Source organism: Ostrinia furnacalis, unplaced genomic scaffold (genome assembly GCF_004193835.3).
Source record: "Ostrinia furnacalis isolate ACB-3 unplaced genomic scaffold, ASM419383v2 OfSCF1744, whole genome shotgun sequence".
NCBI lineage: Eukaryota > Metazoa > Arthropoda > Insecta > Lepidoptera > Crambidae > Ostrinia > Ostrinia furnacalis.
In genome coordinates, this window is record NW_021131983.1 from 23,361 (window position 1) to 44,558 (window position 21,198).

General features: G+C 37.7%; 5 protein-coding genes across 5 annotated transcripts; 2 read left to right on the plus strand and 3 right to left on the minus strand.

The window, feature by feature from the left end:
* Positions 1-780: 780 nt before the first annotated feature.
* LOC114353598 (beta-1,4-N-acetylgalactosaminyltransferase bre-4-like) lies at positions 781-3,519 on the minus strand. The gene is made up of 7 exons (XM_028305659.1): positions 3,498-3,519; positions 3,323-3,467; positions 2,942-3,039; positions 2,280-2,463; positions 1,561-1,683; positions 1,083-1,178; positions 781-1,002 (listed from the first exon to the last, which is right to left on the minus strand). Exons 1-7 carry the CDS (start codon positions 3,517-3,519, stop codon positions 849-851), a joined length of 822 nt encoding a protein of 273 aa, XP_028161460.1. The 3' UTR covers positions 781-848.
* A 1,320-nt stretch (positions 3,520-4,839) lies between these two features.
* On the minus strand, positions 4,840-6,664 carry LOC114353588 (uncharacterized). The gene is made up of 3 exons (XM_028305646.1): positions 6,646-6,664; positions 6,265-6,427; positions 4,840-5,298 (listed from the first exon to the last, which is right to left on the minus strand). Exons 1-3 carry the CDS (start codon positions 6,662-6,664, stop codon positions 5,169-5,171), a joined length of 312 nt encoding a protein of 103 aa, XP_028161447.1. The 3' UTR covers positions 4,840-5,168.
* Positions 6,665-8,452: 1,788 nt separating this feature from the next.
* Positions 8,453-13,321, plus strand: LOC114353587 (beta-1,4-galactosyltransferase 4-like). The gene is made up of 9 exons (XM_028305645.1): positions 8,453-8,621; positions 9,339-9,410; positions 9,714-9,782; positions 10,773-10,908; positions 11,215-11,312; positions 11,445-11,628; positions 12,359-12,481; positions 12,805-12,900; positions 13,094-13,321. The coding sequence occupies exons 1-9, from the start codon at positions 8,462-8,464 to the stop codon at positions 13,233-13,235; spliced, it is 1,080 nt and encodes a 359-aa protein (XP_028161446.1). The 5' UTR covers positions 8,453-8,461; the 3' UTR covers positions 13,236-13,321.
* Positions 13,322-13,324: 3 nt separating this feature from the next.
* Positions 13,325-19,052, minus strand: LOC114353586 (sperm flagellar protein 2). The gene is made up of 2 exons (XM_028305644.1): positions 15,703-19,052; positions 13,325-15,386 (listed from the first exon to the last, which is right to left on the minus strand). Exons 1-2 carry the CDS (start codon positions 19,005-19,007, stop codon positions 13,343-13,345), a joined length of 5,349 nt encoding a protein of 1,782 aa, XP_028161445.1. The 5' UTR covers positions 19,008-19,052; the 3' UTR covers positions 13,325-13,342.
* A 180-nt stretch (positions 19,053-19,232) lies between these two features.
* On the plus strand, positions 19,233-20,407 carry LOC114353599 (uncharacterized). The gene is made up of 2 exons (XM_028305660.1): positions 19,233-19,373; positions 19,457-20,407. The coding sequence occupies exons 1-2, from the start codon at positions 19,347-19,349 to the stop codon at positions 19,928-19,930; spliced, it is 501 nt and encodes a 166-aa protein (XP_028161461.1). The 5' UTR covers positions 19,233-19,346; the 3' UTR covers positions 19,931-20,407.
* Positions 20,408-21,198: the final 791 nt, after the last annotated feature.

Genomic DNA, 21,198 nt, shown 5'->3' on the forward strand with positions numbered 1-21,198 from the left:
TTTAAACAGTAAAATTCGGTGAAAGTACGAGAAATCACTTAAAAAATACACAGAATATTCCGACAGAAAATGTCACCATCTGCCGCAAACCGCAATAACAACTGACATTTCATCGACAGACAGCCAGACAGGAACGATGTTGCCACGTTTTAAAAAAAATTACCACAATTTATGATGAAAAATAAATTTCTTAAAATAATTTCATAAACAAAATAAAAAGAAGGATGTAGAATTAATCAATTATCTTAGAAGTAAGGTTTATTCCCAATATTATTGTACTTTGTGTATGTTTTTAACGTACCTAATTACTTATATCGTTATACTGAAATGAATTTCACTCATTAAATACTTATAAACGAGACAAAATAAAGAATACAATACCTTGATTATTTGATTCGCTGTATTCATTCAGATTTCACACGACTTGACGTTAAATTAAACCCAAGCTGACAAGGACCGCCCGCATGCCGCGTGCCGCGCGCCGTTACTTATTTGAAAGTTATTTGTATCATTTATGGGTGATGAATGGGAGGTTGATAATCTGAATAACCCCAATGAGAGAAAACCATTTATTTTCACTATTTTCGTATTATTACTGAGACCCCAAACGTTACATCTCCGCAGATACCCATTTTCCGGGTAAATTTTAGCATTGTGGCAAGCCTGTCTAAATTACGTTCCGTTCAACGCACGATTTATCTAGGTATAAAATATTAAAAAAAAAACAAAATGTAGTTTCTTGGCGGGCTACGTTGGCGGGGAAATTGAAATCAATACAATTAGTTGGTAGGGTAAGTAGGTAGTATGGTAGGTACGTAATATATAAAAAAATGTTTAAACGAGAAACTTTATTCCCATGACATTGTCTTGTTAGGATTAATATCGACTAAAATATGTGTGTATGTATGATACATAGTTTTGGATACTATTTTGTAGTGGCAGTTTGACAAACCGTCGATTTTGTAGGATTTCTCATCCATTGCAGTTTTGAGAAGTTTCTTTCTGGAATAATACAAAATTTTAAAACATCATCTAATAGCCCACACTGTACAGTAGTTACAGTACAGGTACTAGTACAGTACCTGGTAGGATTCTCCGGTTCCTGTTTATGCGGTAGGGCCATATATTTAGCGATAGATTTGCTATATCTGGTCAGAGCAAGACCTGAATGCTTAATTCTGAAACAATATTAACATTAACACTATAAATAAATATTATTTGGTATTATACAGCGTGTTTGGTAGAGGGTTAAGACTTAACTTCGTGGGTGTGAGTAAGGTAATGAAGGCTATATTTCATTTGTCTTTTGTAAGAGGAACTGTAGGTAAACGCAATTAATGTTTTGCTTCTAAAGTCCGGTCTGTGAGCACGTAGAATTTTGTCCAATGACCCCAAGCTACCCATCCTTATTGCTCGCGCGTAATTATGTTGCTGTCGCGCTCGCACACTCACTGCAGCCGCCCGTCGCACAGTCGCGACAGCAATATAATTATGCGCGAGCGATAAGGATGGGTAGCTTGGGGTCATTGGACAAAATTCTACTATACCTCTAGAACTTACCTCCAGAACATGTCGGTGTCCTCCCCGCCCCACCCCCAGTAACGGTTAGAATACCCGTTCACCTTTTCAAATTGACTTGGAGTCATTACAGATACGCCGCCATAGTGACTTTTGTAATTTTCTCTGAAAATGAAAAATACATAATAATGTCATCGCATCACTCAATGTGACTACATTTCTTGAAGAAATGGAAGGCGGTGGACTAGGTGGACCGACGATCTGGTGAAGGCGGTGGAAGTACCTGGATGCGGGCACCGCAGGACCGGTCGTTATGGAAATTAGGGGGAGGCCTTTGTCCAGTAGTGGATGTCATTTGGCTGAAACCAAACGAAATGAAACGATCGAAGGTTCTTGAAATTTGTATACATTATCGTTCCTTTCCTTATTATTAAAGCAGGAAGGCGCTGGACGTAGACCGCTACCAACCGGGCAACATGGAAAACATTGGGGAAGGCCTATGTTCAGCAGTGGACGTCCTATAGCTGAGATGATGATGATGATTAGTTAGAGCAGGGGTTCCCTAAATTATTTGAGTCACCCCCCGCCTTTCAGCCATTTCGCATCGAGCAGTCTGGATTTTCTTAGCGGTCGCAGGATTCTGTGGCTCGCATCCCCCTTTCCAGGTCCCTACGCCCACCCTAAGGAGTACACCCCCACTAGGGGAACCCATCAGTTAGAGGAACCTAGTTTGTTGAAAAATAAAATAAATAGATACAAACGATTCCGGCCTCCCAATGACATACGCGGACATATGTCGCGGCCAAGTTGGACAGCTGTATTTTATCCTGTCGGTGGTCGGCAGAAGGTCTACATCGTGGAACACCATGCACTCCCAGTTGCCGTGCTTCTTCGCCTCTAAGTAGCCCACGTTCAGAAGGCGACCCCTGTTGAATTGTTCTTTCCCTGGATAGTGTTTTTCAAATGAGCGAGCATGTAACAGAAACAGTGGATACTCTACCAATTTTAGTTATTTGACACTAAAATCTTAGTAAGTAGGGTGCAAGCGTAAGTTTTCCAATTTCGGTAAAGACATAGAATCAACATCATAGTCTAGATCAGCAGAACTGACGGTCAATGGGACAGCGAGGTTTTGGAGTGGAGCGTGGGACGTCCAACCACAAGATATACCGACGACCTTTAAAAAGGTAGCATGAAGGCGCTGGATGCAGACCGCAACCAACCGGGCGATGTGGAAATCATTGGGGGATGCCTATGATCAGCAGTGGACGTCCTGTGGCTGAAGTGATAATGATGATGACAGAAAAACAAATACTTAAGATAGGTAACTATTTACACAAGTTCCTTTCAATATCACCCAGTTCTATTAAAAATAATTTGGAACTATTTAGTCCATTTAGATAAAACAAAAAACGTCGCTTACCACTTTGCTCTATAACAAAAATCCTATATTCTAATCCTTGTTCGATCAAAAATGGATGCATCACATATAGAAACACGACCAAATTCCTCTCTCGATTTCTACAAATGAAAAGTAAATAAGATGGCATTTTAAAATACAAGTCAGTCAAGAATATTTACTCATGTAGGTACTTAATACTTACGCCCGTATTCACAAACTATGCTTGCTTAGGTGAAGCAGCAAATCGAACGCAATCGATTGAATAGAGCTCTGTGATTGGTTCGTGTGTCACCCTGTGCGTCCTATACTACGCACTGAGAGGCCTCATAGTAATGTTTGTGAACACGGGCGTTATTTATTTTTATAGACATATTTACTTTAGTTAGCCAGATACTTATTTACCTGTAAGGCACAATAACTGCAATCCTGTGTCGAGCCCGGCACAGCGGTGATTCGTAATACCCTCCCTTCGAGAGCTGGTTCCGATAATATACAACTCCTGTCAGGTTATATTGCTTAAAAATATAATCATCACTTTCATAAGAACCTGAAAAATATTAAACTTTGTTGTTGTTACAAACATAAATCATCATCATCATCTCAGCCATAGGACGTCCACAGCTGAACATAGGCCTCCCCCAATGCTTTCCATGTTACCCGGTTGGTAGCGGCCTGCGTCCAGCGCTTTCCTGCTACCTTTATGATGTCATCGGGCCACCTTGTGGGTGGACGTCCCACGCTGCGTTTTCGTTTGCGATAATTAATATAATAACTTATAATAAGTAATCTACCTACTGCTACTCGTATTATCGTACTTCTGGAGGAGGAGGAAAGGTTCGGGAGTGGAGGCCACGTACCGGAATGCGCAGCGTAGGACGTCCACCCACAAGGTGGACCGACGACCTCATAAAGGTAGCAGGAAGGCGCTGGATGCAGGACGCCACCAACTGGCCATTATGGCTATCATTAGGGGAGGCCTATGTTCAGCTGTGGACGTCCTGTGGCTGAAATGATGATGATGATAATTACGGTACTTACTTACCTTGTACTGGGCGTGTAACTGAAGGACATACTGGCTGGTATTTCTTAGAACCTTTTCTGGTATCTGCAAAAGAAAGTATCATAATAAACGAGATTAGTATTTAAATAAATGACCTACACAATGCCAGACTATTTTGATATTAAAAACAAGTAGAGTGCGGCCACTGCACTTGGCACTACTCTGATAATAATAATAATATCAATTAGGAGTTAGTTCGACTTATATTTTAAAGCTGAGAATTATGATTAAATTATATGATACGGATGTTTAGTAGGGCTACACATAAATCATAAAGAGAGTTTATGAAAATCTACCAAAATAAAAACAAATAGGTAGCTTATGATATTTTAAGTAATATTCAAGGAACGTACCATTGGAAAAGTCAATTTTTTCATTTCTTGCCGGAATACGCGCCAAGAAAGATGAATTCTTCTTTCTTTTCTTTGGTAGAATACGACTAGTGATGTTAGCTGAAAAAAATCGCTATGTAGGTAGATACAGAATCTGATGTGCTGAGACAACTGTACATTTACGAAAATTACGAAAAGGAGAAAAAACTAAATTCATAATCTGTTACGAGGCACCCGTAGCTGTAACAATGCTACAGACAGATGCGACCTGCTACGAAATACTCGTATTTGTAGCAATACACTACAGATGCGCCTGCTATGAAGCACTCTTAGCTGTAACAATGCTACAGATGCGACCTGCTACGAAATACTCGAAGCTGTAGCAATGCTACAGATGCGACCTGCTACGAAGTGCTCGTAGCTGAAGCAATGCTACAGATGCGACCTGCTACGAAACACTCTTAGCTGTAGCAATGCTACAGATGCGACCTGCTACGAAGCGCTCGTAGCTGAAGCAATGCTACAGATGTGACCTGCTACGAAGTGCTTGTAGCTGAAGCAATGCTACAGATGCGACCTGCTACGAAGTGTTCGTAGCTGAAGCAATGCTACAGATGTGACCTGCTACGAAGTGCTCGAAGCTGTAGCAATGCCACAGATGCGACCTGCTACGAAATACTTGTAGCTGTAACAATGCTACAGACAGAAGCGACCTGCTACGAAATACTCGTAGCTGTAGCAATGCTACATACAAAAGCGACCTGCTACGAAATACTCGAAGCTGCTACGAAAGACCATACTACGGGTCTAGGAGTAGGTTCGTAGTACGATGTTCGTTTTTCAGGGATAATAGTCTTTAAATTGTTAAGAATCTAACTCTAGCCGGTTTTTCCCTACAGCACTTACATTCTTGACGCAACAGAAACACCGAATTGAAGCTTACAGGGACGGACATAAACGAATGTTGTTCTTGTTCCATCTCGGACCTAAAATCAAAATAAACATGGGGTTTTATCTGAAATATATGTAGTGTTTCACATTACCATGTGACGACAATGAAATGGCTATGCCACATATTTTGACTAAGGTGTAGTTTGAAGCTTGGCTCTACTCGAGATCTGATAACTTTTCCACAGTGCAAGGTTCATACGGTTCGTCTTAGCAACATTTTACATGAAAATGTTTTTGGTAAGATGGTACTATCTATCTATCTCTATCAACTACATTAACATTCGTATTTAAACAAGAACGGTCACACCCTATAGAAAAAAAACCCAGACCCGACAGTAACGAGACATACCTCAGTTTTTTTTAAGACCGTTCTTCTTTATAGGTCTAGCCTTAACTCAGTGCCTGAGGTTTGAGAGCAACACGAGAGGAGTGACATTGACATTTTGAGACGTGATAGAGCATATTAACCTGTGGGTCTAGACAAAGTGCAAATTATAATCGCAAACCAGTCGAAAAGTGGTCGAAAAGCCCCTTTTTTGTATGGAGTTTTGACGGATTCGATTTTCGATTCGATCAAAAAGTGCGTTTTGTCTAGGGGGGCTGAAGATCTGAAGTCTGGCTGACGTTACAAAAACACCCTCCCGTGCCGCTTCCATAACTCAGGCACCTGAGTTATGGAACTGAGTTAACTGAGGCTACTGAGTTAACGAGCACGTAATTATGTATTCTACGAAATAAATTATTGAATTTGAATTTCAATTTAAGCGCTAGACATATAGAACAGGTACGACATTCTTATACAAGTTGTGCCCAAAATTACTGGTTTCGTATGTTTCAGCCGAAAGACGTCCACTGCTGGACAAAGACCTCCCCAAGGATTTTCATAAAGACCGGTCCTGCGCCGTTAGCATCCAGGCTTCTCCCGCGACCTTCACCAGATCGTCGGTCCACGTAGTAGGAGGCCTGCCCACGCTACGTCTTCCAGCTCGTGGTTTACGTACATTTGATTAGTATGTGTCACAGGCGTGGTGGCAATACATGCGACGACCAGGTAATACGCCAGGGGAGCCAGGAGGAAAACCAGGAACCAGCTGCGTCTGTACCCTGTTTTAGGCGGGGGAGAGTCCAGGCACTCGTGCAAGGATAATGGCGCGCGTTCATGTTCTGAAAACAATATTAGAAACAGTCTTTTGGATTATCCCACATTGTTCACCTAGCTAGGTGATATCACCTGGGTGAACAAAGTACGTACAAATCCTTTATTTGCCCCTGGTAAATTAGAGTGAGTTAGCAGTGGAGACTAAATGACTTGATAATGATGATGATGATGATTAACAAAGTACATTTTTCGTGTCGTCGTTTCACCTCGAAACCATTTTAACCTGGTGATATCACCCACATGAATTGAGTCGACTGAAGCAGTCGCCTTTGTTCATCTAGGAATTAATTTACCTAGGTGAACAGATGTGACTTAATTTATGGATTATTCTCTGTTTGATGTGTAATCCCTAAGTCGCCTCTTACGACACCCGCGATAAGAGTAGGGGTTGGTGACAAATGTATTTTACTCTGCCTTCACCATACGCTCTCTGAAAAACATAAATCTTTTTAAAAAAAACCCGCCTGCCAAGTGTTGGGATTATAGCAAAACCCTCCACTATAGTGGAGGAGGCTTATAGTCCAGCAGTGGACTGTAAAGGGCTGTTGATGATGATGACGAATGGATTATTATTTTTTTGCTATTCGGTTCTAAAAACTTTTTTTACGAGTTTCATTACGAGTGTGAATTTTTGTTAATGCAAAATAAGTAGTAATTTTTATGTGGCATTAAATTAACTAAATGCATAAACAAGCTTAAGTGTGTTTTATTAATGTTTTAATTGATTGTATTTTTAATTTATGTTCAGCCAGCGATAGTATTGAAAATTACTACAAAACTCCGCTGTTCGTTTGTCTGTAAGATAGGCCTCTATCTTATGAGATAAATATAATATAAATCTACTATGTTATAAGATAATCGTACACACACAATAATTAGGTAAGTACATATGAAAAAATTTAGACACTTACTTGACCCAAGGTACCGTGTTTTGATGCTCTTCAATATCCTCTTAAAAAGTATTAATCGGAACATTTTATGTTAACCATCACCAAGTAAACACCACACTACAGATACGAGTGTCGCACGCGCACCTTCACTCACTATAAGAATTCAACGTGAAATGAAAACACGGGGATGTTTGGATTTTGTAAAGACATTGTTTTGGAAAGTATTGATCAATTTGACGACCTAGTGGCATGGTTCTAACATTTTTATTGCGGTCGCGGGTTTGAATCTCGTGGGGGCAAATGTTAGTGTAATAAATACCAGCATTGATACTTGCTCATGAGTCATAGTTTAGTGGCTATTAAGCATAACTGTTGGTGAACCAAATAAATAAATAAATAATTATATGTTCCCTAGAAAATTGCCTTAGGTATATTCTTCCTCAATAAATTGTCTTAACACGGGATGATTCAACAAACGCATTCTACTTATAAGAAGGCACTAACGCCCGTATTCATAAATATTACTATGAGGTCTCACGGTGCGCGTGGACGCACAGGGTGACACATGAAGCAATTACGAGCTCTATTCAACGCTGTGCGTTCGATTTGCTGCTTCACTTAAGCAAGCATCGTTTGTGAATACGGGCATAAGTATCTTAAATGAAATATTCAATGGACATACAATCTTAAAATAAACATCCCTTTACAAATTCTGGTAACACGAGTACTTTCTCATTAACATAAACATGTGTAAATCCCGTGGTGCCTACGGGATATAGGTACACCCACTTTCCTAAGAACCTTAGAAAATTACACAACTCAGTAATGTTAACTAACATTAACGCCGACAATAACAACCTGTTTATTTGCAACAAAAAAGGAATGCGTTCAAATAACGTAAAGAAGTTACAAATAAAGTGAAATGCATATTGAATCGATTTCATTGCCACAGTGAGTAAAATTGTGTTAGCAGTGCATACTTTTCAATTTAAAATTCATTATTTGTTGATGTGTAGGTAAGCTCTTTTTAGGACACTTATTCAAGTCCCAATATAACTTGCCCAACATACAAAGTCGAAAATAACAATAAAGTTCAATTTATTATTATTTTCTACTTGCAGATAACTTGCAGAGCTTTTTTAAGTGACCATGAAGAATGTGGCTTCAAATATAAAGGGCTGCAAACACTGGATATTCGTAATAGGCATTATTGTAATTTGTCTTCAACATCACTATGTTAACATTGATCATAAATCTCAACGTGCAACCCATGCCACGAAAACTCCCAAAAAGCGCAGAGAAGTAATACGTAAGTTATTTATTATTATATCATACTGTTCTCTGTGTTCTCCTTTAACTGTAAGTGTAAGTTTCGTAATTTCATCCACGAAGACGCGCCCCACCAATTTTTGGTTGAGGGAAGCGCGTGGTGCGGGATTTGATCCAAGCAATCCGAGCGGCGTTATTGTTTTTGTAGTATGCGTGTGCACTCATGGATAATTAGCGTGTATACCGATAACACTCAGAATGATGCGGCGCGTCTTCGTATATGAAACGATCTATACCTACGTTGAATTACGTATATTTTATCTTAACAAAGTCGCTAACTGTCTGTAGGTACGCTTATTAAGTCCTACATCTTTGAAAGTACGCAACGGACTATAATGCAGTTTTCAGCAAGGGTGATTCCAGACTCCAGAGGAAAGTTTGTTCACTCTTAGCTCGCTAGTTTATTGATAAAATCTTAACAATGTGATTACGAAAACCCAATTTTCACGACTAACTTACTAATACCAATACGTTAATGCATAAATGAATTTTGGAGTAGAGATGGATGGAGATTCTAATCTACAATCTCCAGAGTTAATCTGAAAGAGGACGAAATTGGTGAATGAAAGTTTGTATATCTATGTAGAGTTTGGTTTTAGGAGTGTATTTGAACGCCATTTCTTTGATAGCACTGAAATGCGGGCCAAGCAGCGGATAAAAGCTAGTTTAGTAACTATTAAAACCAATTTGATTTCAGTGAAGCTTGGTCATCACCGTTTAATGTCATACCAAAGATTTAAATCCATGAATTTGTCGTTGAAAAATGTGGGTGAGTATTTTTATAATTATAACAATATAACCATTTCTCACGATTGCAATATGTACATAGTTGAAAAAGTTAGTTATTCTACTTAATTTCATTCTATTTTTTATGAAACCAACTCAAATATTTAAAAAAGTTTAGTGTAGTTGCTTACTTTATAATACACAGGCGTGAGCAGGAAGTTCATTCGAACTTGCTTATTTATGTAAGAATCATAAAAATAAAATTTATATGTTCCCTTTCCTGAAATTTTCCTGCATAAAAAAAATTACTTAGGACACTCAACTCAATTTGACTTTTGTTTTACAGGGAAGAATGAAGTTATGCCTCCCTATCCCGAAAACACACCGATATGTTTCTTCAACAAGACCAATTTAGGTAGCTCAATATCCCCAGTTTATTTTTACACCTGTATTTGATTAAAACCTTGCTTTACCTACTAGTCCTGAATTCTTCTACACAAAAATATCTATAATAGTTAATTAACTTTTAAAAAAAAATTAAACCGACTTCAAATGTGTGTTGGTTCATAATCGGCGGAGATATTGCGTATAAAAAAGTTCATCCCCAATTTTCCACCCTTGGGGGTGAAATATTTTCTTCAAATTAGCATGAAACCACCCTTTTGATAATACCTATTCAACAAAAAAATAATCGTTCAAATTGATTTATAATCGGCGGAGATATTGCGTATAAAAAAGTTCATCCCCAATTTTCCACCCTTGGGGGTTGTTTTTTCTATTATTAAATTTAAATGGGACCACCCTTGAGGTATTACCTATACGCCGAAAAAAGATTTGTTCAAATCGGTTCATAATTGGCGGAGTTATCGCGTAACAAACATAGAAAAAAAAAACATACGGATCGAATTGAGAACCTCCTCCTTTTTTGAAGTCGGTTGAAAAGCAATGTTCAATGTAGCAAATTAATGTCTAAAATTATATTGGGATAGGTACCTACTTGACCTGTTCCTTGAAAGAGATTAGACACCATTAGTAACAAATTAAGCCCGGGGAACCAGGGGTCGAAACTGGAATGTTATAGAGCTGAGAGACGGTTCTCCGATTAAATCCACTCTAGACATTGAATTGATACTTTTCTGAAAGAAAGAAAAAACTTAGCCAAAACCCCAGAAACAAAAGGTTCAAATTCAAATTCTTTATTGCTATTTAGGTAACAATATTTTTTTTTATTTTCAGTATTTTTTTTAATGTTTGACTGGACATTATTTTATTGCTAATGATCTCTAAGTATTAGGTCAAGCAAAACCCCTTTCAAGCAATAGGTCAAGTTTCCCTGTCACCCTATGTAACAGTGGTTAGCTTGATGAGCGTGTTGTCTTCTCTAAATATCTAATTATATATACAGGTAGAATCCGCGTCGACCGGTCGTACATAACGCCACGTAAAGTGGAGAGACTGCGATTGGGAGTCAGGCCTGGGGGCTTCTATGCACCCCCGCACTGCCGGTCGAGGCATAAAGTGGCTATCTTGGTTCCATTCCGGTAAGAAACCTACTTAATATAACGCAAAGTAAGACGTCTAAACACGAGGTGGACAGACGGCATTGTGCTAACAGGAAGACGCTGGATGCAGTCTGCTACCAACCAGTTAATCTGAATCTGCAAACCATTGCAAGATGCCTATGTTCAGCAGTGGACATCTTAAAACTTATATGGCTGAAATTGCTAAAAAGATGATGTTATTTTTGACTTCAAGAATCCTAAGTAAGGATTTATTTTACTATACTAGGAATACCAGCATGGAAACACTTGCTAGAAGAGTGATTAAAATATTCCTGCTTGTTCCAGAAATAGAACGACCAATTTGTCCAAATTCTTGAGGCATATTCATCCATTTCTGCAAAAACAACTCCTACAGTATCGAATTTTCGTCATCGAACAATATGGTAAGTGTTTGCGTTTCTGATCAAACTCTTTTGCACGCTAAAGACTGACTGAAAAATTTTCATACATTTTCTGTAAATTATTACGAAAATCTTACAGGAAAAATTAAGGTTTACTTATACATGTTTCTCCAGATAAGCACAAATTCAACAAAGGTGCGTTGTACAATATCGGCTACCTCGAGACCCAGAGGTTCGGCAACTGGGACTGCCTGGTCTTTCACGATGTGGACCTCCTCCCGATGGACCTGAGGATCCTGTACAGCTGCCCGAGGAGACCTACCCACATGTGCCCTGCTTTGGAGTGTTGGGGTTACCAGTAAGTACCTACCTCGGTGACTGACACAATCTTTATCTTGATTTATGGGCAGAAGCAATTTAGCAATTTAGCAATTCTGCGAGCTATGTCGGTCACTTTGGTTCTCCTGCGGATCAAGTGGCAGTGGGCGGGGCACATGGCCGTTGGGGCAGAAAAGTTCTTGAGTGGCGACCACGGGCTGGAAGACGTAGCGTGGGTAGGCCTCCTACTAGGTGGACCGACGATCTGGTAAAGGTCGCGGGAAGAGCCTGGATGCGGGCAGCGCAGGACCGTGCAAAACCTTGGAGGAGGCCTTTGTCCAGCAGTGGACGTCATTTGGTTGAAACGAACGAACGAACGATGGGCAGAAAAGCTGTTTTTAAATACACATTACAGGAGGTAACGTAACGGGTAACGAGAGTACCATTAAAGTTCGCTCCTCTTAAAAAATTGTATACCTAGGCAATATAATTATAGGGCCTATACTATAGGGCATGTAGGTACCTATTGCAATTGCATGCAAGGGTTCAAGTAGTAGTATGTAATCAGATCAATGCAGGTTTGAATCAGCTTAATTAATTATCCTATGAGGAAGAGGAACCGTTTCCGTGCTACAAGGGGCACATTACAGCACTTTATCAAAGTTTTTGTAACATCCTGGTGTATTGCAACATAATAAAATTATTAAAGGAAGGGAGGGGACCAAACCCAATCAGATTTAAGATAATTTTGTGTGACACTTATCTTCCAGAAAGCCGTACTATAAATTATTTGGTGGAGTAACTTCGATGCCGACGGAGATGTATTTAAAAGTCAACGGATATTCCAACGAGTACTGGAACTGGGGTGCAGAAGACGACGACATGTTTATACGGTATTTTATAAGTTTTTTGATCCAATGCAATGGGAAAGGTTCCATTCCATTCGAGTGATACTTTCTGGCTGCGCTACTATCTAGTAATTCCAGTCCCAATACTGCTATGGCTCTACCTAAAGAGGTATGTTCGTCATAGTAACCTACCTAGATTAGAGTTAAACGGAGAACTTCATCTTGGGTGACCCCAGTGCCATCATAAATGAATGATGTAAGTATTAGATCATTAAATACACTGGCACAAGAGCTCTACTTGTTATATGCCACGCCAATGAGTTTGCATATTCTTAGATTTAATTTAATTTATCCCCATAATGTTGCAGAATACATGCGTCCAGGCTTGCCATATGGAGGTATAACATGAGCATCGCTCGCTTCACCTGCCTGCCCCACCCGCGTGGTATCCTTAATGATGACAGGTAAGTTACTATCATGGCTATTGTGTAGGTGATATTATGGGTAATTTTCTTTTTATTTTATCTGAAATAAGAACCTTAATCTGTATCACACTTATCTATAGACGATCTGCGCATATTTGTATTGTTAATCTGTCTGTATTAATAATTAAATTTTAATTAAATCCCACTCATACATTATATGTCCTTCCTACAGACGAATAAAGTTAGCAACGGCAAAGAAACGTTTTAAGCATGAAGGCCTGAATAGCTTGGAGTACAGGCTAATAGCAATTATCCAGAGAAAATTATTCACGCACATCCTGGCCGATGTAAACCCTTTCAATTATACTGTTTGAGTAATAAACCGATGGGAATAACAACGTTTTATTTTAATGACACAGGTAAGGAATAGATAACAATAAAATAAATACTTAGTACTTGACTTGCCAAAGTCTAAAACGAATTAAATGAATATCTTACGCACTTCCTCTGCTAGGTTGAGCGCAGTAAACTTCTTTACTTTGTGAAGCAATTTGCAAATGTTTTGATCGGACACAAATTTACATACGTATATGTCTCCATTATCGGTGTCCACTTCTAAACGTTTCAGTGCATTTTTCACTTGATCGATGTAAGGGGTAACCCTTTCTTCTGGTATCAGCTCAAAATGCCAGGGCAAACAGATTTTGAGGACATTCCATATGGCAGCTTGACTCACAGCATACGCCAAATTGAGATCTTCTTGAGGTTCACTTTTATGCTCTTCTTCTACTTCTTCTTTTTCAGGAGGCTTATCCTCGACCACCTCGGCTTCTTCTTCGCAAGGTCTACAGATAAAAGTTGTCTTAACATCGGTATCTGATTGTGCCTGCTTGCTTCGCGTCGTAACAAGACTCTTCTGAGATTTGGGCAAACGAGCGCTCTGGGAACTGTCCAATTTCTTGCCTTTTGGTGCACCTTTGCCTTTCTTGCCTTTTTTATCAGCATCAGGTGGAGGCTCAGAGTATCCTAACTCTATTATAGAGGTTCCCTCACAGATATTTACCACCGCTGCAATCACTTTGTCTAAAAACTGATTAGTACACTTCAACGCACAAGCCAGACAAGCATCTCTGTATTGCTTTTGTTTTATTAATTTACAAACAACCTCTTCGCAATCGTCAAGTGAAAAGCAAGTCTTTTTACCAACTGCCATCGACAATGCTGTTACAAACCCTTCAATAGGATCGACATTTTTACAAAATGCCAAAAGAAATGCTGAATAATTCATTTTGTTTTCAGCCACCTCAAATAATTCAAAAAGGAAATGCTTGATTAAGTTCTTTCGCAGCACCATGTATTTATCTTCTGAGTCAAATTCTTGTTCAAACCAAAGCTCTTCATTGATGAAATCATCTCTATAAATAAGCTCTGTAGATTCCAGATCATTGCAGCGAAATCTTTTGCGGACTTCAAGCAATTCTTCAACCGTTGGGTAACGTACGTTCAGACAGTAAATAAGGAAGTCTCTCCAGTCAATATAAGCCGTGTCGCCAAACATTAAAAACACTAACTTTGGGATTTGTTCAGGATCTACTCGCTTCCAGATTTCTGGTATAAGGGGACCGTCACACGACTCTTTACCAAAGAAAATAAAATCCTGTAGCATGTAAATGAAAGCTTGCTGCAGAGCAATACCTGTTGGAGCAACGATCTTGAACTGGGTTCTTAGTCTCGCTAATTGACCTACTTTGAACTCTGACTCCATAACCATTTCTTTGATCTCACCAGTTGTTGAAGGAGGCTCTGGTGGAGCAAATTGTAGAAGATTCGGATCAATGACAAAAGTGTCGTGTTCAAGAATTAAACTTTCTGAAATCTTTCTTCCACCTTCAACCGCCATTTGGAGATATTTGCAAAGCCTATCAACAGACTTAATTTCATTCATGTAATAACTGTTTATGTCGTTTTGCACTTCCATGAAAGTCTTGTAAATATGGTCATTAAAAAGTTTCATATCGCGGTAGCACTTGTATTGTAGAGCCAGCATACGCAAACTAGCTCGATACATCTCTCCGTTGATGCCCATTATCCATTCATCGATACACTTCAAGGCGTTTTGCTTGAAAATTTCTTCAAGGTTGATAGATTCTTCTGAAGAATTTTCATCTTTTCTTTTAGTCGGCGGCACAATCTTAGCAACTTCACTATATTCACGACTTATAAGAGAACGATAAGTATCGTTGGTATCTTTAATAACCTTTAAAGCAAACTTTACATTGTTTTCAATTATTAGATTGAATGGATTATTGCTGTAATCAATTTCAATGTTTTTCAACTGTAAATCTTGAAAGGCATTTCTCAACTGCCTGTAAACTTTATCTTCACCTCCCTTCTTGCTTCCGGAAGTTTCGTCAGATTCTTTAAAGATTTTGGTCAAGTCTTTTGACGATAGTCTATCATTCGGAGGCATTTTCTTAATCATAGCGAAATAAAAGTCATGAAACGTTTGAAACGTTAAAGTGGACCTGAAAATTAACAGATTGTATGTATTAAATTAATCTCATTTATCGAGTAATTTTTGAAATTTTTTAAAAGAAATATTAAAAACTAGCTTTTGCCCGCGGCTTCACCCGCGTGAAATTCAGTGTCACAGATCAGCATAAATTATAGCTTATATGTTAATCTGGGTTACAAACAATAATACTGTAGGTAAAGTTTCAACAAAATCCGTTCAGTAGTTTTTGCGCGAAAGAGTAACAAACATCCAGACATCCAAACTTTCGCATTTATAATATAGTAGGATAGTAGGAAGTAGGATCTACGATGTAGTTAGTAGATTACCGGTTTAATTCTGTTTGCATGCACGATATGTACGTATTCACCATTGTTGTGAGTTCTTCCATAGCCCAGTTTTCGCATATAAGTGCCTGCCTTTGATTCTCTGCATATAACTTGCGTTCATCACAAATGTGGTAAAGTCTGTTTTGTAATTCTTTCACTCTACAATGCCATTCGTTTTTAGTCAAATGAATATCTCTCCAATCATTTTCAAAATCATTGTACTCCTTTTGGAAACGACTAACCAAATCCTGTTTGTGTGATGGTAGCGTTATAATTTGTTCCATTTTATCTTTGATGAACCTGGCGTATGGCACTAAACAGTTCATTTGTAAGCGTTTGGCAAAAAATAAATTCTGCATGTCATTGATATACGTTTTCTCAATTTCCTGCCAACAGGTTGCAAGTGCGACTCCTATTATTTCTGCAATAGGGATTTCACCATAGTCCCAATCTTCTTCCCCGGGTAATATTTTTACCTCTTCCGAACTTAAAGAGGTTTTACTCTCAATATGTTCCTCGCCATCTTCCTCTGCGATCATCAACATTTCTTCGTGTAAATCTTCTTTGGACTCAGGTGCCTTTACTACTTCTAATTCATTTGTTACAGACAGTCTACTTAATTTAGAAGATCGGCGAAGCTTTTCCTTTGATCTACCATTTGTAACCTCTGGTTTAACGATTTTAGATTTTGTTCTTTTATCATCTGTACTAGGAAAATCTAAGAGACTCAAAACATTTTCACCAAAAAGTCTATCACAAGATTTTAATGGCATTAAATAATCCCCAATCACATATTTACATATTTGTGCAAGGAATTCTTTTTCTATTAGCTCATAATACATGCTGTAGTTTATGCCCAGTACAGCATAAAAACGATCGATCATCTCAGAATTTTCTTCAGTTAAATCCCAAATGACTAGTTCTTGGAGAATATCTTCTGTCTCTCTCAATCTAATATAACAAGAGAAATAGCTTTCAAATGGCTTTTCAATTCGCTTTTTATGTGGATCATTAACTAATTTAGATACCCTTATATCTTTGTATTGATCTGTCTCCTTCTTTCTATGTTTTGCAATACTTTCTTCCAAATAAATATCGTCTCTATCGTCTAGTTCACCTTCATCAGGCGGAGCACGACCAGAGAATGTCTCTTCAAGAATTTGTGCCTCGCGATATGAGTTTGGATAATTAATTATAACAAAGCCGTTAATATCGTCTTGATCTTTTAGGTACTCTACTATCATGGCTGATAATAAATGGTCAGTCAACGTATCGCCAAAATTGAGCGTTTCATATGCATATCTTCCCAATTCGGCTGCAGGTGATAAAACTATTTCTTCTTCTGGAATAGTCTTGGGCGTCTGTGTTTGTTTAGTATTCGGAGGAATCACCCCCAATATTTGAGAAATGTTTGGTTCGCTACTTTTACTCGCTGTTTCTTCCTCAATCTTCATTAGCTTGATCAGCTCCTTGTCTTCTTCTAACTGAGCAGCAGCAATAAATTTATCAAATGATAACTCAATATCAGTGCATCCTACCATTTCAACCTTAAACCTCTTCAAGCTAAAGTTAATAGCAGACTCAAGCCGAACGACGTGTATTTTACGCATATTGAGTAAAGTTTGCATTGCCACAGTAATTGATCTGTCCGGAAGACCACGTAAAATCGCTTTAGCTGTATATGCTGGCAAAGCAGCTGGTGGTCTTGGTGGAGGATAAGGGTATTTAATTTCAAGTAACGTATACACGACGTGTCCAAGAATTCTTGTACCCAAATACTCGTATTTCCTCTCTTCTGATTCTGGATCATAATTAGGGATTAACAAATCCAATGTCCAGGGATATGAATAATTGTGATATTCCATAAATTCACAATCATTTAGGGATTCTTGTCGGTCTAACTCTAGTCTTATAATTTCTTCTTCTTCTGGTGCGGGCTCTTCTTCTAAGCCTTGTTCTTTTAAAATATTTTCCATGGGATCAAGAATATCGAAAATAGGTTGCTGTCTAAAATATAGATTTTTCCATTCATGAATAAAATGGTTAGGTATGTCATCGCCAATCAATTTAGTAAAGTATGCATATTTTGTGGCATAATCAACTATGGAAAGCATTGTTTCGTAACATATTTCATAGTAATGCTGTCGTTTTCTCTTCATTTTTTCAGCATATAATTTTTTGTGCAACATGTTTTGTCTTTGCTTCTCAAAATCTATTTCAGTTACTTCTAAGTTTATTTGCTCTTTGACATTATCGAGAAACTGGTTGAATTGTTGTTCTCTTTGATCTGCAAACTCTCTTTCTGCTCGAATCCTGTTTTTGACCAAATCACGAGCTTGCTGTTTGGTTTCCATTATTTTAGTGCACATTTGTTTTTCAAACTGAGATAATTTCATTACTTTTTTGGCAAGTTCTCTATCCAGTTTTCCTTCTTCTTCGGCTACCGAGAGATCCCACAAAGAGCCACTGAGGACATTCCTTACTTGCTTCTGGAACTCTTTGGAGTCTGATTTCTTACGCAATCTGCAGTACAAATTATCCATGTAATCTCTAACCCAGTCTGTATCAACCATTGATTTCTTTCTTTGTACAGCTTTTTCTTCCATTTCAAGCAGTTCTTCGTATGTATAATTTTTGAATTTACAAGGATATCGTAACGAAAATTGTTCCATTTCTTTTCTCGTATTTGGCATCTCTGTAGTCTTATGAATCTCATACTGCAGTAGAGTTTTAGATTCCTCAATTTTTCCTAGCATTTTTGAGTATTTGTGTCTAATATAATCGTAGGTATCTTTTACTTGTTCCGTTTTCTTTCTCTGCCAATCGATAAATTGTTTTTCATTTAATAATGGCTTGGAAAGATTATCAACAAAAGATTCTTCTTCTTCTGGTATCTTTTCCACTGTAAATCTACTTTTCATCTTTTCGACGAGACCGGAAACCATTTTTCTTTCGCGTTTGATAAAGTTAGTGCGGTCTCGCTTATCCAAGTGGAGAAATAATTGGTAAAACAATCGGAGTAAAGCAGTGCCTTTACCTTCCTTGACGCTGGCAAGATCTGTATCGTTCAAATGAACCTCCAATTCTTTTAACCACTCGGATAAATATTTCCAATTATTTTTGAGGTCCTCTGCAGCATTGCTCGATCTGATAAGAAAATGTTTCTCTTCGTTGATGACATTGTAGCTTAGAAGCACGCTGGCGATTATGTAGCCATTTTTCATCATATCACCGAATTCTTCTGGTTCCCATTTTATGGGTCTTCGTAGTCGTTCTGTTAACCACTCTTTTAGTATCTCAGCCATAATGAAAATTGGGAAAATACATGAATTAAATAAATTGTTTGCGTGTTGTTGTTGACATTGATAACGTGAATTTGTCAAATTAAATACTTTTATAATAGGTACCCAGTCAAAAAAAGGAAAGCGGTTTTAAATTGTATGGTAGAGAAAATATTTTGAAAAAAGGATTTTCAAAAAAGGTAAAAAAAACAGCAATAGTAAAAACTTCAGTAAATTGGAGCACTCTAGGCAGGCAACACCAACTTCAGTTGTCAATACTGTCATTCAATATTATGACTTTTTTGTTATGTTTATTTTCACTGTTTTTGCACATTTCGTGAATTTCTCTATCTGTATTTCAGGATGAAATGCAATGAATTCGAAATGAGTGTAAGCACAAACGTTTTTGCAAAGTGAAATAATAACCTTAAATGTATGCAGTTTATGTTATCATCTTATTACGTTGTTTGCAGAAACCTCGTCACTCGAAGAACTTGGATAATTTAGACAAAGCTCTTCAAGATTTGGGCATGCTAAGTGCTATTACGGAAGCGCGTCGTGAGTATTTACGTGAATCACACACTACTTTGGGAATGATGCGGCTAAACACGCGGTTCGTTTCCAACGTCACTGTGGGGTATTGTATGCGGAGATCGACGAATAAAAACAGGCTGTGCCCTTATGTTTTGCCCGTCAGACATAGAACCAAGAGTGAGAACTCTGAAGCGATTACTGGTGACGTGAAAGACGGTGGGAGCGAATTCAAAAGCATACTGGAGCCGTCCACGAGTGGATTCGGCAATCACGAGTGTGCAAAGAGTCCCGCAAAGAGGTGTCAATCTCTGGAAAACCTGAATCTGTCATTGGAATCCCATTCCAACCCAGAAGTGTCACCCGATATGGATGGTGTGTCAACAAGGATCCAAAAACTACAAGTTGATGAATGACACCAAAATGTTTTATCTTTGTCAATAACATAGCAAAGAGATAGCAGAGTAGTTCTCAGTGGATGTTTGTAAAAATATTTTTCTGTGTATTTGTACCAATGGATTTGGACCCTTACTAATGTAAATGCGCTTTTTATTTTTGTTTGTTATTTTGTTCATAAGGTTTTATTTAATTTTGGGAGCTTCCATGTGATTTGTAATAATAATTATTCATAGTAATGTAGTGGAAATAGGAATTCATTAGGACTTTGTGCGATGATATACTTATATGCTTACTTTTCTAAGTTCAGTTCACACTTCAGTACAAATGTGATTAATCTCTAATTATTTCAAGTTAAATACCTGTTAATTTAGTTCATACTTATTTAAATCTTATTTACAGTCATTTGTTTTAGAGTTTTCCAATGAATTGCCATTAACAGAAGTGTTTGTAAGTTTTATAAAACAGGATGCTTTTGTTTGGATTCAGAGATTTATGTTTGGACAGTTAGTAAGGGTAGGTGAGTGTAAAGTTGTTTGTCAATGTTCCTAGTTCCTTGGCATAATACAATTAGAATTTGCATGTGTAACCCAGTTTAACACAATTTCAGGGCAGCTGTGTGTGTTTGTAAAATAAGCAAATTGCTCAAAATTATTTAGATTGGGTACAAAGTAACATAATTAATGAAATTATTTTGTATCTGCACTAAGACATTGTTGGTGATGAGTTTGTTAACTGTGAGGATTACAATGATTTTTTATGGTTACCTAAAATAAGTACCACATAAGTGTATAATATTAAGAACAAATTACCTTGTTTTCACTAAGTCACAGTTGCACTTGAAGCCTAATCATGAGGAAATATTTGTGGTAAAGTACCCTCAACTACCTATTTAGTTCAAATCTGTGTACCTATATATTTTAAAAATTACAGTATTACTTAAATATTTTATTACTTGTTTTTATTAGGTAATAGTTTGGAATGTTTGTTTGGAATTTAATACATTAGGAATTGTTTCCTATAATCAGATTTTAGGTGTGTTTTTTCATAATATTACAATATTTTAAACTAAGGCACCGGTTTGTCCACACTAAGACTGTCATGAGATCTCATTAATTTCAAATGCATAGTTAATTTCGCTTTAAATTGTTTAAATTATTCACAGCTACTCTTGTACACAGTTCACTGCAAATCTGCTTTTGTGACTTAGCAAAAGATACTTATGTTTGTTAAACATATTTTGTTATTTTATCTTATTTAATAATAACAAATATTTGAAATAAATATT